Consider the following 13,463-nt stretch of genomic DNA (forward strand, 5'->3'; position numbering starts at 1 on the left):
CTTTTATGGCAAAAGAGGAAGGAGGGGAGAGGATATAAAACCTCAGAAAGTATTCTTTTGGTGAAATGATCTAATATTGTCAGCAGGATGGAATGTTAGATCTGTAGATACCTGAGGTTAAAAATCTGTCTTAATTTATGAGTGAGATAACTTAGGCTGTTCTCTTGTCTGCCTGGAGAACTGCAATCCGTGTACCAGGTCTGTGTGGCCATTCAGGTTACAGTCAGGAAAGCCTCAACAGTGACCATATATGTGTGGTAAAAACATGTATGTCATTGGGCCCAGGACTAGAACTGAAGAGGAGCGTGGGGTGAAGTCTCAGAACAGTGGTGAAACTGTGCTGGAGGCTGAGAGAGCTGTAGCAGATGGACTGAGGGGCTTTCTCTGTGGAGCTGCTACCAAAAATGCGTATGGAAGTTACATTTGAATTTTGGGAATAGGTGAGAAGAGGTATAGCAAATGAATATAGAGATTAACGTCCTCTGCAGAAATTTTGACTGAAATAAAATTTCTGTTTGGTGTGGCCTGTTTTTTCTTAAACTGGAACAGAAAGTCATCTTATATTGAATTTTCTCCTAAATAATAATGGTTTCTTTTTCTTGAGTGAGATCTCGAAAAATGCACTTATTTTTAGCAGTAAATACTTGCCTTGTGGTCTAAGAAGGTGATTTAAGTATGGAAAAGCCCTTATGGAGACTTTAAAATACCTGTATTTAAATAATGCAGTGATTAGTTTATTCTCAATACCACTGCAAATGGGTCACAAAAAGATAACTTCTTACTTATAAAATATTGTCTGCTGTGTGTTTTACTTGAGGAAATAGAGTACTGTTTGTCTGCACTGCCTTGAAAATAAAATTTTAGATGATGAACAATAGAGTGTGGAGGGGGTTTATCTGCTGTGAATCTTGGGATGCCTTCTCTGGAAGGTCCTAAGTCATGAAGTTTATCAGTCCAGAATTTTTTTAAAAAAACCTTTTCCTGTGAAAGTCTATCCTTGTGGTTGCTAAGTGATGCAGATCTATTTTCCTGTCTGCAGCACGAACCCTCTAGTGCTGCTTACTGTAAGGCCAGGCAACTGCAGAGCGCTGGTGGCCAGATCCTTGAAACTTTCAGCACTTTGAACCTGGGGGCTGTCAGACTCTGAAGGTCAGGGTGATGCTCTTGCCCTTGTCCACTGGACTGTAAGAAGCTGGGTATTTGGGTATTTCAAATACTTCAGAGAAAAGGCAGCTAAAGAAGGACAGAAGAAGGATAACAGAAGTTCTATTTTCCACTCTCCCAATGACTTGGGGCTAGAAGGGTTTTCCTTCTTTAAGTCACTTAGACCTGTTGCCAGAAATGACATGGTTGGTGTGTGTTTTAGAAGGGTCCATTGGATTACAGTGCTCTGTCTACTGCCCCATACCATGAGATTTGAGAAGAATTTGTCCCTCTAACAAATGTGAGATTAATCAAAAATGCAAAAGACACAGCAATAATGTGTCATAGGAAGCAATCAGGAGAAATCAAGGACATTGTTTAAGTTGTGGGCTCCTGTACTAGCAGAATGTTTCAGTGAAATCTGCTTTTAGGAGAGCTGGGCTGAGGCTGCAGAGAAGGACCAGCTAACTCCTTCTCTCATCATGGCCTCTGAATTCTGGATGTGGGGGAGAAAAGCCTGTCTGGCTGCAAATCTGGCTGCTGGTTTGGCTGCAAGCGTGTGACTGTGACAAGATAAGAGGCAACCAAGAGTTTAATTCCATTAAAAGCCAGCCCCACCTTACTTCCTGTCCCTAACCATGGCTGATCTCCAGTGCTTAGAACAAGTGACAGAAACCCTTAGCTGCCAAAAATATGCATCAAGTGGTGGAAGAAAATTGTTCTTGTCTTTTGCAGGTGACTAGCAGAAAACTTAAGATAAATATGTTATAAATCCAGAGCTAACCAAATATACCAAACTGCCTAATAAAAATAAATAGCTAATAAAATTAGTGTGTGATAAAAATAAATACCAAATGAAATATATCAAAATACCTAATAAAAAATAAGTACCTAATTAAAAAATAGTTTGCTATTCAAAATTTTGCCTGCCTGTGCTCTCTCTCTGAGGTCCTAAGAAATGGTGTTTCTCAGGATTTCTGGGGTTTTGTTTTCTGGGGTGTTTTTGGGTTACTGGGGTTGAGGTTTTTTTAATTTAAAAATTTGGTATGGATTCATGACAGTCATTATAAAATACTGAGTTAAAATGGGCCATTCCTCCAAAAAGAAGGATTTCTACTGATTTCTTCCAACAGTTTGTTGGGTTCTGGTAAGCTCTTTCACCAAAGATAGATGAAAGAGGAAGCACAGGATGAGCATACCAAAAATATGCTTTGCTTCAGCAAGCTCTATTCACAGATTGATGGTATCACTGTTTGTTTTTGGTTGGTTTTTTTTAGGCCTGAGCAAGCATTTACGAGGGGGTGGAAGGTACAGATGAGTATAATGCTAAAAAGAATAGAGCATGAGGGATGGGGGATGAGATTATCAGCATGTTGTGTGGGGGCCAGGATTAGGACAGATGGTGCCAATCCTTGTGAGAAGGAAGCACAGGTGAGTTGGGGGTTTAGGACAGTGGCAGAAAAGGACACAGGAAGTTACAAGGTGTGATGGGATGTGCAAGGTATAAGTTGGACACCAAGAATCAGCTTGGAGCTTTTCCCATGGCAATGCTTTTTTCTTCTGCATCTCAGCCACGTTGGGACTGGAGGAGCTTTTACACAAGCAGCCCCATTTCTGCTCATTCTGCTGGTTGAGGCTGCTGCTGATCTAGCTGTGAAATCACTAGTCAGCTCTAAGTTAACTTGGCTTTTAGTCATGCAGGCTCTGCTTCTCTGGAAAGTAAATTGGCACAGCCAGAGCTATGAGAGCTTGGTACTCCAAACTTGGATTTGGGGTTTTTTTAATCTTTTACTGCAATTTTTTTGTTGATGGAGCTTGTTACCTTTTGTTAATAATTTTTTTCATGCTTGAGAGGAAACAGCAGAAACTGCTCTGTTGTGCTAAGAGAATTGATCCAGATGTAGCAGTTAATTAAATGAAATACTCGGAGATGGTCCCATCCTGAATGATAGCTTTGCATCATGGCTTTTGATGTTGGATTGTATGTGTTTAATTTCTGCAATGATGCTGACTGAGGAAGAATATAAGTGCCCCAGAAATGTGGGTATTTTCCACCTTGTCATGCTCTGTTGAGAGCTTCTATCACCATGACAAGGCTTATTAGATTAGCCAGTATTCCATTTCTCTTGATTTCCTCTGTCTGCCCCTTTCTGATACTTTGAAGGTTGTATGGATGTTCAGGAAGTTGTTCTAATACAATTTGTACACAGGAAAGAATTACTGGGAGAGCATGTCTCCTAAAAACTGTGTGTCCAGTGCTAACTGAGATCAGCTTCCCTTGGGGATAAGATGTACTGTTTCCATGGCAGGAAAATCACCGTGTCACCAGCACATATATTTTTAAGGAATTTCTTCCTCACTTTGGACAGGGATGGGGAAGAAAGATTGGAGTTGTGTCTGCAGCCTTCTCTCCTCTTACAAAGCCAACACCAGCCCTGAGGAGCAGCTCCCTCTGCAGTCACCTCATGAAATCCAAACTTGGGCAGTCTCCTGTGCCCTGTCCCATCCCATCCCACCTGACTGAACCTCCTGCCTTTTGCAGAACTCCACTTTCCTTCCCTGCATCCCTCCTGTTCCTGCCTGCCTTGCAGTGCCTGGGGATGCTTTCAGCTGGTTCACCATGAGAAGTTTTTGAAATGCAAAATGGTGCCTGTAATATTAGGCTCTGATTCTTTTAATAGCAAATAAAATAAACAAGCAAAAATGGCAAATAAAATTAGCTCCTTTGGGGAGGTGGAATGGAAGACACAAATAAAACCAGCTCTGTCAGAACTGGCTAGAGTTTTCTTAGGTAATGCCTCAGATCTGAAAAGAATGGAAGTAAAAAAGTGATGATTAAGGTTGAAACTGTAATTTAAAAAAGAAATTGCTTTAGCCAATACAGTTCAGACCTGTAAAACTAAATTTTTATTAAAAGAAGATTTTCAGATTTGTCTCAGTACATATTTGCAGCTATTTACATATATTTGATTAACATTTGAAAGCAGATTCCTTAGTGTCTTTTTTAGCTAATGTGAGCTTTAATTTGTATTTTTAGACTGCTTTTCTCAACTATTCATTTTTAGCCTTGTTTGTACACCCAGCTGTTATGGGATTTAATATGCATCTTTCTCAGATGGTTGCTTTTTCTCTGTAGGAGTATAGACACGCTTTATAAATTGATTTTTAAATATGGTAATTTGATGGATCAGATTGATTGGACCACGGCTAAAGGAATGCTGTATAAAAGCATTCATTTTAAACTTTTTTTTTTTTAGTAAGTCCTGATCATATCTCTATCATTGACATGCAGGATTCTTTCTTCTAAGTTTTTCCATATCAGGTTTCTGAAGAGATATATTAATACCTGACCTTTCAAGGCAGCATTGGTGGATTTTGCTGTGTTTGTTTGCTGATATTAAAACAGTCTTTCCTAATCACTGCTCGAGGTGGTGGTGCTGAAGATCTGTTTGATCCAGGAATGTTGCTGCATTTTTGTAAAAATCCATGTATATCTTTCTGTGCCTCTGCTGCATATCCAGTTGGATTAAGGAGTAGGTTTTTCTCAGAAAATGGTGGTGATGGAACAAAACTTTCCTTGGTGTTGAGAGGAGCCTGTGCTGCTGTGTGTGGGTGTCTGGCTCTATGCAGAGAGCTGCTCAAAGCTCCTTTCTCTCCGTGGGGATAACTGGCTGCACACCAAACTGTGGCCAGGAGAAGCAGAAAGCAACGTGTGGGCAGCCTGTGTGATCTTTTATTAGCACCTTCATTGTACTGCTGCTTTTTCATCTATCAGTTAACACAGCTTCCATCATTAACTGCTCCAGTCTCTAGTCTGAATCATTTTATGCAAGGGAGAATGTGATTTTTAAAATTGTGTTTTGATGTGTGTACTTAATTTTTTGGTCGCAGATTGCATATTTAAGACTTTGCAAAGCACTAAAAATATGCTCCTAAACATCAGGTGGCTTCCTATCCTCTTCTAAAATAAATTTAGACTAACAGGAATGGTAAACTTCTTAAATGCTGAGTCTCAATTAGACAGAAAGCTTAAGAACAAGTAAATATTTTCCCCTGGCTTCTGGAGTCAAATTGTTTTGAACAGTACAGTTGTGTCTCAGGAAAAAAAAAAAATTACTTCTAAGTGGAACTCTGAAGTTCTGCAGTGTGACTAATCATATTGATATTGATTGGGTTTGTAGGGATCATATGAATTGGGTTAGGGAAGTTTCAATTTTGATTCACAGAATGTAACTAAGGATATTAAATTCTTCTTCCTGTGGTGCAGATTATGACATGTTGAAGTTTGTAGGGCTTTTATACTTTGATGATAATTTAAAAACCTGTTTAAAAATAAAGTACCAAATAAAAAGCATTTCTCTGAAAATTTGTTATCTTTCCAAATGGTTATGTTGACTTTATGCTCTGTTTTTGTTGCACCTATAAATCCCTACAAATCATGCAAAACTGCTGCTGTGATTTATTGTTTTGCACTCTGACACAACCACTGATGGAAAATATTAATATTGTAATTAGAAGTGCACGTGGATTATTTAATAATGGTGTACTGTCATTAGCTTTTATGGTACCTTTGATCTGCAATGATGGCTGTTAGGCTGTGATTGCTGCACAATCACATTTCTTTTATCCTGGAATAAGTAAGTACCCAATGACTTTACAGAGGCTGCATAAATCAGATTTCTGTACCTTTTGCCCATATTCATGTGCTGTTTGGCTTTGCTCTTTTAGATCTGTTTTTTCAAGTGTGGATTCCCCAGCCAAGGTCAGCTCCATGGAAAAGACACTTCTTCTCAAGAGCAAAGAGCTCCAAGACGCCCAGGACAAGTGTCACAAGGTATTTATTCATGCGATTGGCCACACCCATTGCTCCAGGAATCTGCAACCACTGTATGTCCAGGGATCTGTCAGATGCTGCTGATCATCCAGACTCGTGGTGGGCAAAGTGCTTTTCCTTCAGAGAGGTGGCTTCCTGTCCAGTACAAAGGGAGATGAATTTAGGCCATGCTGTTGCTGTAGATACTTTTAACTTAACAAGAAGCGGCTCTGGATTTTAAACAGTGCTTTTGTCAGCGTGCCACAGACGACTGCTGCTTCCTGCAGGCCCTGCCTCTTCATCAGACACACATTACAGCAGTACTGTTCTGAGGGCTCTTCCTCACTCATCAGCTCCTGCTTATATAACTGTTGTCACGTCACTGCTTTATGGTGAACGTCTTGTAACAGTTGCTGTGCTCCAATAAAGGGAACCTGGTGGAGTCTTTTAACACTTACTGCTTGTTTTGAGACTTTTATGAGAGTTCCATTACTTTTCTCCCTGCTCGGTTCTGGATTTGACCATTTGTTCCTGACAAGGAGATGGGGGGAAACCATCTTCTGGTCCAGCATGGATTTGGGATAAGGTTAAAGTGACCCATCTCTGCAAGTCAGGTGAAAAATGATTGTGTCTTCTTTGCTAACTGGGGTTCGAAGAATGACTGAATATGAACAAGCAGCTTGAATGAATGGGGTGACTTAGACTTACTACTTTGTCCTTAAGAAGAACTGTGCATTCCTGGAGCAGAGACAATGGTATCGGAATTTAAACACCATTTGGAGAAACATAGCTAGAAGTCTCTTGGAGACAAACTCCTTACAAAGAGAGCTCTGAAAGTAGCAGTTAACAAAGCTTTTGAAGCCCCCCTTTATAACCTCTTGATATTTATTGCAGATGGAGCAGGAAATGACGCGGTTGCACCGGAGAGTGTCAGAGGTGGAGGCTGTACTTAGCCAAAAGGAGGTGGAACTGAAAGCCTCTGAGACCCAGCGATCCCTCCTGGAGCAGGACCTGGCCACCTATATCACAGAATGCAGTGTGAGCCCTTACACCAGTCCTTTCAGCTCTGAAGGCCTGAAATCTGGTGGTCTTTGTCTTTCTCTTCCATCATGCTTTCAGTGGGGTACTTGATGGAGAGAAAATACTATGTGAGAGGATATCTGTTGAACATGGAGCCCTGAAGTGTTTGCATAAGCTTGATTGGTAGTTTTATTCAGATGTTGTTTCATGGTCATGTGCTTAGATCACGCAGGAGTGACTACTGTCCTGGTCTTGCTGAAACTCTTTGTGATGTTTGTCTTACTGGCTGTGCTAGAACATGCCTGGTTTGTGCTTCTTGAAGGTTTCTAAGCTGGAAGAGGATGGGGCCTAATCAGTGCCTAGACAGAAATCTTCAAGAACAAATAGGATTAGGAAGCAGTGGTGTTGCCTCCATCTGTGGTGTCCTGAGTTCAGACCCATCCTGTTCCCCAGCACAGTGTCAGGGAAGATCTAGGGCAGGTGCTATTTTTCAGGTAGAATATAAAAATGAGGCTGTAAAGCCATGTCTTCAAAGATCATTTTTCATGAGAGCTGGAATGTCTGCCCAGTTGTCACTGGCAATATTCCAGAGAGGCTATTTTCATTCTAGTTGATAGTCTCTGTATTTTCAGTTAGATACACAATTATGTTTCCTCTCTTGTACCAAGAGTAAAAATGCAGCTAATACTCTGTTCCAGAGAATTTAAACCATTTCTGATGTCTTGGTTTGTTGGGAAGAACATCTTAAAATGGGGCCAAGTGATTTTCCTATACTGAATGCTACTAGGCAAAGGAAGAAAATTCAGTTTATATCTTCCTGTTGATGAATAACACTTAGTTAATAGGAGCACCACTCCACTGGTGACTCCAAATTTGGAGGTAAGGCATGTGGTGAGATACACTCAGCTCTTCTGTTCCTTACAGAAATTTAACAATGATTAAAGCATTTGACTCACTTAACAGCAACAAGAAAAATGTAAGTAACATGAAGTTGAAGGATTGTATCTAGGTTGTGAATTAATAGTGCTGGATAAAATATAGATAAATGCTGTCAATAATGGATGCCTTTTGTGATCTGTGTTTGGTTTTTGTCTCTACACCTGATGTGAGGAAGTGGAGATTTGAACGAAGATTTAAGTTGAGTAAACAGCGTTTGTAAAATGGGCTGCTTCTGTTCAGATAGGAGCAGCACTGGCCATGAATTTCATTAGGATTCCATCATTGGTGCCTCCATTTTTCTGATGCCTCACTGCAGTCAAGGAGGCATTTGTGTAACTAAAGATCTTCATTATACAACCATTTGAGAAACCAAAGCCTATGTATTGAACATTTTGCTTTCTGCAGAGCTTAAAGCGCAGCCTGGAGCAGGCACGGATGGAGGTGTCTCAGGAAGATGATAAGGCACTGCAGCTACTTCATGATATCAGAGAGCAAAGCCGAAAACTGCAAGAGATCAAAGAACAGGTATTCCTGCTTCTTTGGGGAGCAGAGTGGCTGCCCACAAATAGGCATTCTTGGCACATTCTGGCTCTGGTGCCAGGATTGTGCTCGGTGTTGATAGGCTGTGATAACTCCCAAGCTGTGTGATTTCACAGGGGTTCCTGAGCAATACAGCAAGCTACAAAATTCCACTTGTGTATTTTGCAAGTAAGCATAAACTCCAGACTTCACCTTTTTCTTTTCCTAGTCCTGAAAGTACTTCATCTATACAATCAGTTTAGGAGAAAGTTCCAATGCTTTAGTGACATGCTGCACTAGAAATGACCTATCCATTTTAAATGTCACAAGTTAATGAATCTTCACCTGGGAGAGAGCTGAGCTAACCTGAATTTTGTGTTTTTTGTTTTTTTTAAAATTTTTCTTCTTTATCTTACTATTTAAAATGCTTAATAGCATTTCAAAATAGAATATGTGGTGCCTAACTGTTCTTTTCCCGATTTGACCTGTTTGTGAAGTAGCAATAAATAATTTTCTTTTCCACCCAAAGAATGTTGAAAGATCACATAGTTGCTCATAGGAAAAAAAAAAAGTCAAAATTAATTGAAAACATTGTGACAAATGTGGTCATTGCAAGGGAGAAGCCATTCAGTTTTATGAATTAACAGCAACATGCTGCATTGAGAAAAAGAAACTGAAATTTGCTATAGCATTCAAACAATTCTTTGTAATTATCTTGGTTTTCATCTTCAAAGCACTTTACAAACATTAACTGACTCATTTCAAAGTCTCTGAGACAAGGAAGCCCTGAAACCTTGGTAATAATTCTCCAGACATGAGTAGCTCTTATGTAAAAAGTAATGAAATGCAAACCCAACCCTCTGGATGTAGCTGGCCTCCACAGACTTCCCCAGCATTCTTCTGGGTGGTTGTTTTATGTAATACAAGGAATCTAAAGCTCCCTGCTCTCTCTTCTGGTGCTTTGCTAGCAAAGTTGCTTTAAATGCTGAAATGGGGGACATTTTTGATGATTTTAAATATCCACAGATTCTTAGGCAGTACAGGCAAATGTAACAGAGGAAACATAATCCAACTAATTTTTAATCAAACACTTTGTCCCAGAATCTCTTAATTTGGCTTGTGAAGATTCACAATGACATAAAGAGGCTGCTTAGTTCAACAAATGAGTCCTGCAGACTTTCATGTCTGTGGTGGCCTTCTGAGCTCCCTGAAACACGTGTGCAAGAACCTCACAACCAAAAATGCTGAGAGATTTGTGCTGACTCATGTCAGCAGGTGGATCTTGGCCATTAAAGACTTGGACCATGACTTTTAAGTCAGAGGGAACTGGGAGTTGGAAGAGCCCCTTAGAATTTTGCTGTTGGAAACCTGAGGCTTGAGAGAGAATGAGTCAAATCAACAGCAAAGCAGAATCTTCAAAACCCAATAATTAGGCATTTGATATTTTCAGGGTGAGGCTGTAGGTTCAACTTAACCTCAGGTACTTGGATAGAAGAGCATGGTGGGTTTGTGGGATTTTTTGTTTGCTTGGGGTGTGTGTTTGGTTTTTGTTTTGTTTTGCTTTTTTGTTTTAACTAAACCTGTGCTCTGGTTGTTATTTGATGAAGAACTGTACTAACAGACAAACTTGCAACAAATCAGAATCTGTATTTTCTTGAAAGCCCCACTCATGTCTGTGTAGTTCTCTGATGTGATTTGCTTCAGATACATGCCCTGAACTTGTCTAGTAATCTGTGCTTAAATATCTCTTGGTATCTTAGAACTCTGAGCAATGCATACCCCAGAGGTTTGTTCTGTGTTGCCTTGAGTGGTGTGGCCTGAGTTCCTCTGATCTATTTTGGGACTTATTCAAAGACAATCTTGCAAATGTGATGAAACAAGAAAACCTGAAATATTACTAATTATCTCCTCTTCTTTCTTCTTTTCTCCCTCCCCATTTTCCTCCCTTCCCAAATGCTCATTGTAACAGTGGCAACTATTGTCATACCTTTAATTCTTTGGTCAAGTGTTCACTGATAAAAAGCCCAGTATTTTAGGAAGTCTAAACAAATTATGATTTCTGAGCAGAACATTTATTCCTTCAAGCCATTCTGCCTTTTTGTTCATAGATGTATTTGTATAAAAAGAATACTTAAGTTAATACATGCTTAGTTATTAGGAAAAAAAGATCTAATTTTTTTTCCAGCAAGAAAATAAGATTATCCTTGCATAGGAGACAAACTGGAAAGAGTAGGTCCCTGTCTGGCTTACAAAGTGGAGAACCAGTTTTGGGATTACAAGCCAAAGAGCCATTCTTTGCTCCCTGTAAGGGACAGTAAAGCAATCTGCTAGAGGCCTGGCTTCTTTCAATACCTGCATCAGCTCTCCATGCTGGGGGATGAGGGGCTGCCATCAGGGTCAGTGCTCAGCTGTCTCCCATGGAGCTGAAGGTGCTGCCTGTCTGGAGGGAGCGATGACAAACCTGATTCTGTCACGAGACAGTTACTCTTCTGAATATGGGGGTAGTCAGGCATACTGTAAGATATTAAAATGGAAAGAAAGATAGACTCCCCCACTGTCAGTCCTTCACAATCTTTGTTCCTAACTCTTGATGTGCATGTTTTCTACTTCTCAGCTTCATAAAAAATACTTCAATTTTGGAGAGGGCTTTTGTGTTGTTTTTGTTTTATTTTTTTGCTTTAGAATAATTTTATGAAATGCATACTTGCAGGACTTAATAAATGCTAAACATAATTAAATTCTTTTCTTCCAGTGAAAATATGTGAAGCACTCTCTCAAGCTAGTCTCAGTTTGAGTTCCCAGTCTCATTCAGATAGTCAATTCAAATGTTCTTTTCTTCTCCCACCTTCCCCTTCCAAATGCCCTGTCTTGTAGTCTCCTACATGGGGAATCTTTATTTCTGCCTGTACAGGCAAATATCTTCTATGAGCAATGTGAGTTTTAGGTAGTTTTTCTAAGTTAATATTTGATTTTAGGTTGTCTCCCATACTGAGCAATGTGATCCTTTTTAACTCTCTCAAGAGAAATCTGATGGCTGCAAGCCACAGTGTGATACCCCTCTGCTTCTCCTTCTTTCCTTTTACCCAAGCTGTGCAGATCTGTGATAACTGTCATGTTATCAGCCTGAGAAAATAGATCTTGAGGGAGCATCTGGGCATTTAGTAGAGACATCAACTCAAAGGCACATTTCTGTTTCAGAAATTAGAAATGTAAGTAATTTTTATCATTTGTATGTAGATGTATTTATGTGTTCCTGCACTCTCAAAAAGTCAATGTTTTGAGTTGGAGGTATTAAGTTGAAAGTGGCAAGACTCAATCCAGAACACCATGGATGTTATTTTATTTATTTTTATCTTTTTATTTTGTGCTTTACCTTTCTTCTACATGCTCTTAAGTGCATCTCTTGCCTGCAGTCAGTATTCTGGAATCTGCTGCTCCAAGCATTTCCCCTGTTGCCTCTAAACTGTAACCCCTTCTCCTTCCCTTGCACCCCAACCACAGGAATACCAAGCTCAAGTGGAAGAGATGAGGCTGATGATGAATCAGCTGGAGGAGGATCTGATCTCAGCTCGCAGGCGCAGCGATCTCTACGAGTCGGAGTTGAGGGAGTCCCGCCTGGCAGCCGAGGAATTCAAACGTAAAGCTGCCGAGTGCCACAACAAACTGCAAAAGGTAGTTTAGGCTCCATGGGAGAGGGGGCTGAGGCTTGCTGGAATTTCTAGTGCTGCTTGACACATGCACACACAAGTTGTGGGTGTGCCCTTCAAAGATTAGCGTGTTTCCTACAACTAACACAACATGCTTTTTTTCATTATATGATTTCTACTTTGTGTACTGCTGGTGTTTAAATTGCATGAGGTGGTGACTGGGTAGAAGCCTAGCTTTTCCTGAGATTTTCATGTATATTATATTTAAGTTACAGGTTAAAGATCAAGGAAAAAATGAGGCAGGAGAGTTGTATTCCAAACTGGAAAAGGTATGTTACTTCAGTGTTCTAGATTTTGCTTCTCGGGTCTTTCATGTTTTGCACAGAAACCAAACTGTGGCTACTCAGTGGCATGCATGGCCTCACAGCCCCCACCTCTTTTGATTTTATGTTTTAAGACATCTTGGTGTGATTCACTGCTCTCTCTTATTTGATCTAAAGCTGTCTCTGGATAACCTGTTCCTAATGGATTGTGTTGAGAAGCCAGGCAAAGACAGGCTGTTATGTGTCATCCAAGTTTGGAGTCAGGCTGGGGCTACATCAGGGTTTGCTTTACTCAGAAAGAACAGCAAAGTGAAAAACTAAAAGAATTCTGTGTTCTCACACTGAACAATCTTCTTGGTAACTAAAATATTAAATCAACTGCAAGTTAGCAAAATGGGAATGGATTTGCCGAGGGGTGTTTTGGTGTGTTGGGATTACAGGGGGAAAACAAGATTTTTGGGAAGTGAATTGAAACAAATATGGTATCATAAGCAAAGAGCATTTTCTCCTCTTTGGTTTTGACTCTTTCCCTCCATCTTTTTGTCTAACTATAGATCAATACAGAGCAGCAAGCCAAAATCCAGGAGCTGCAGGAAAAGCTGACAAAGGTAACGACTGGGTGGTGAAAGTGGATTTTTCACAAGATTTCCCAGTGAAACCTTAATGAAGAGGAGGGATGCACTTTGTTTTACCCTCAAAAATAGAATTAGTCATAGCATGGGGGATGATAAGGAAAAGGGGGTGGGAACTGGTATCTGAAATCACTGGTGCTCTCAATATGCTTTTGGCTCTTGAGACATGTCAACAGTGTTTATTTTTACAAATGAAGCTGAGTCAGAACTGGAGTAGTGTAGAGAAATTCTCATTTAGAGGCCTGTTTGGGTATGCTCTGGACACTGCACTGGTCCCTTGCTTCTGAAGAAGGGCTCAGCTGCTTTTAGCTCACTAGTGAAACACATGCTGGACTTGCTTTAGTCTCCCAGTATAATCTGCTTTAATCACTTGACAGTTCAGTTCTTCACAGGATCTTCATAGCAAAAATGTTGAATGATAAGGATT

The 13,463-nt window shown here is 40.2% G+C and overlaps 1 protein-coding gene across 1 annotated transcript in view; it reads left to right on the plus strand.

Moving 5' to 3' along the window:
* CIT (citron rho-interacting serine/threonine kinase) overlaps positions 1-13,463 on the plus strand; it is a 68,001-nt gene that overhangs the window by 15,614 nt on the left and 38,924 nt on the right. The window contains exons 10-15 of the mRNA XM_066562404.1: positions 5,872-5,977; positions 6,851-6,994; positions 8,321-8,440; positions 11,936-12,106; positions 12,357-12,410; positions 12,959-13,012. Coding sequence (XP_066418501.1) covers positions 5,872-5,977; positions 6,851-6,994; positions 8,321-8,440; positions 11,936-12,106; positions 12,357-12,410; positions 12,959-13,012 — 649 coding nt within the window. The remainder of the gene's footprint in view (positions 1-5,871; positions 5,978-6,850; positions 6,995-8,320; positions 8,441-11,935; positions 12,107-12,356; positions 12,411-12,958; positions 13,013-13,463) is intronic.

Source organism: Molothrus aeneus, chromosome 18, assembly GCF_037042795.1.
Source record: "Molothrus aeneus isolate 106 chromosome 18, BPBGC_Maene_1.0, whole genome shotgun sequence".
In the NCBI taxonomy this organism is placed as follows: Eukaryota; Metazoa; Chordata; class Aves; order Passeriformes; family Icteridae; genus Molothrus; species Molothrus aeneus.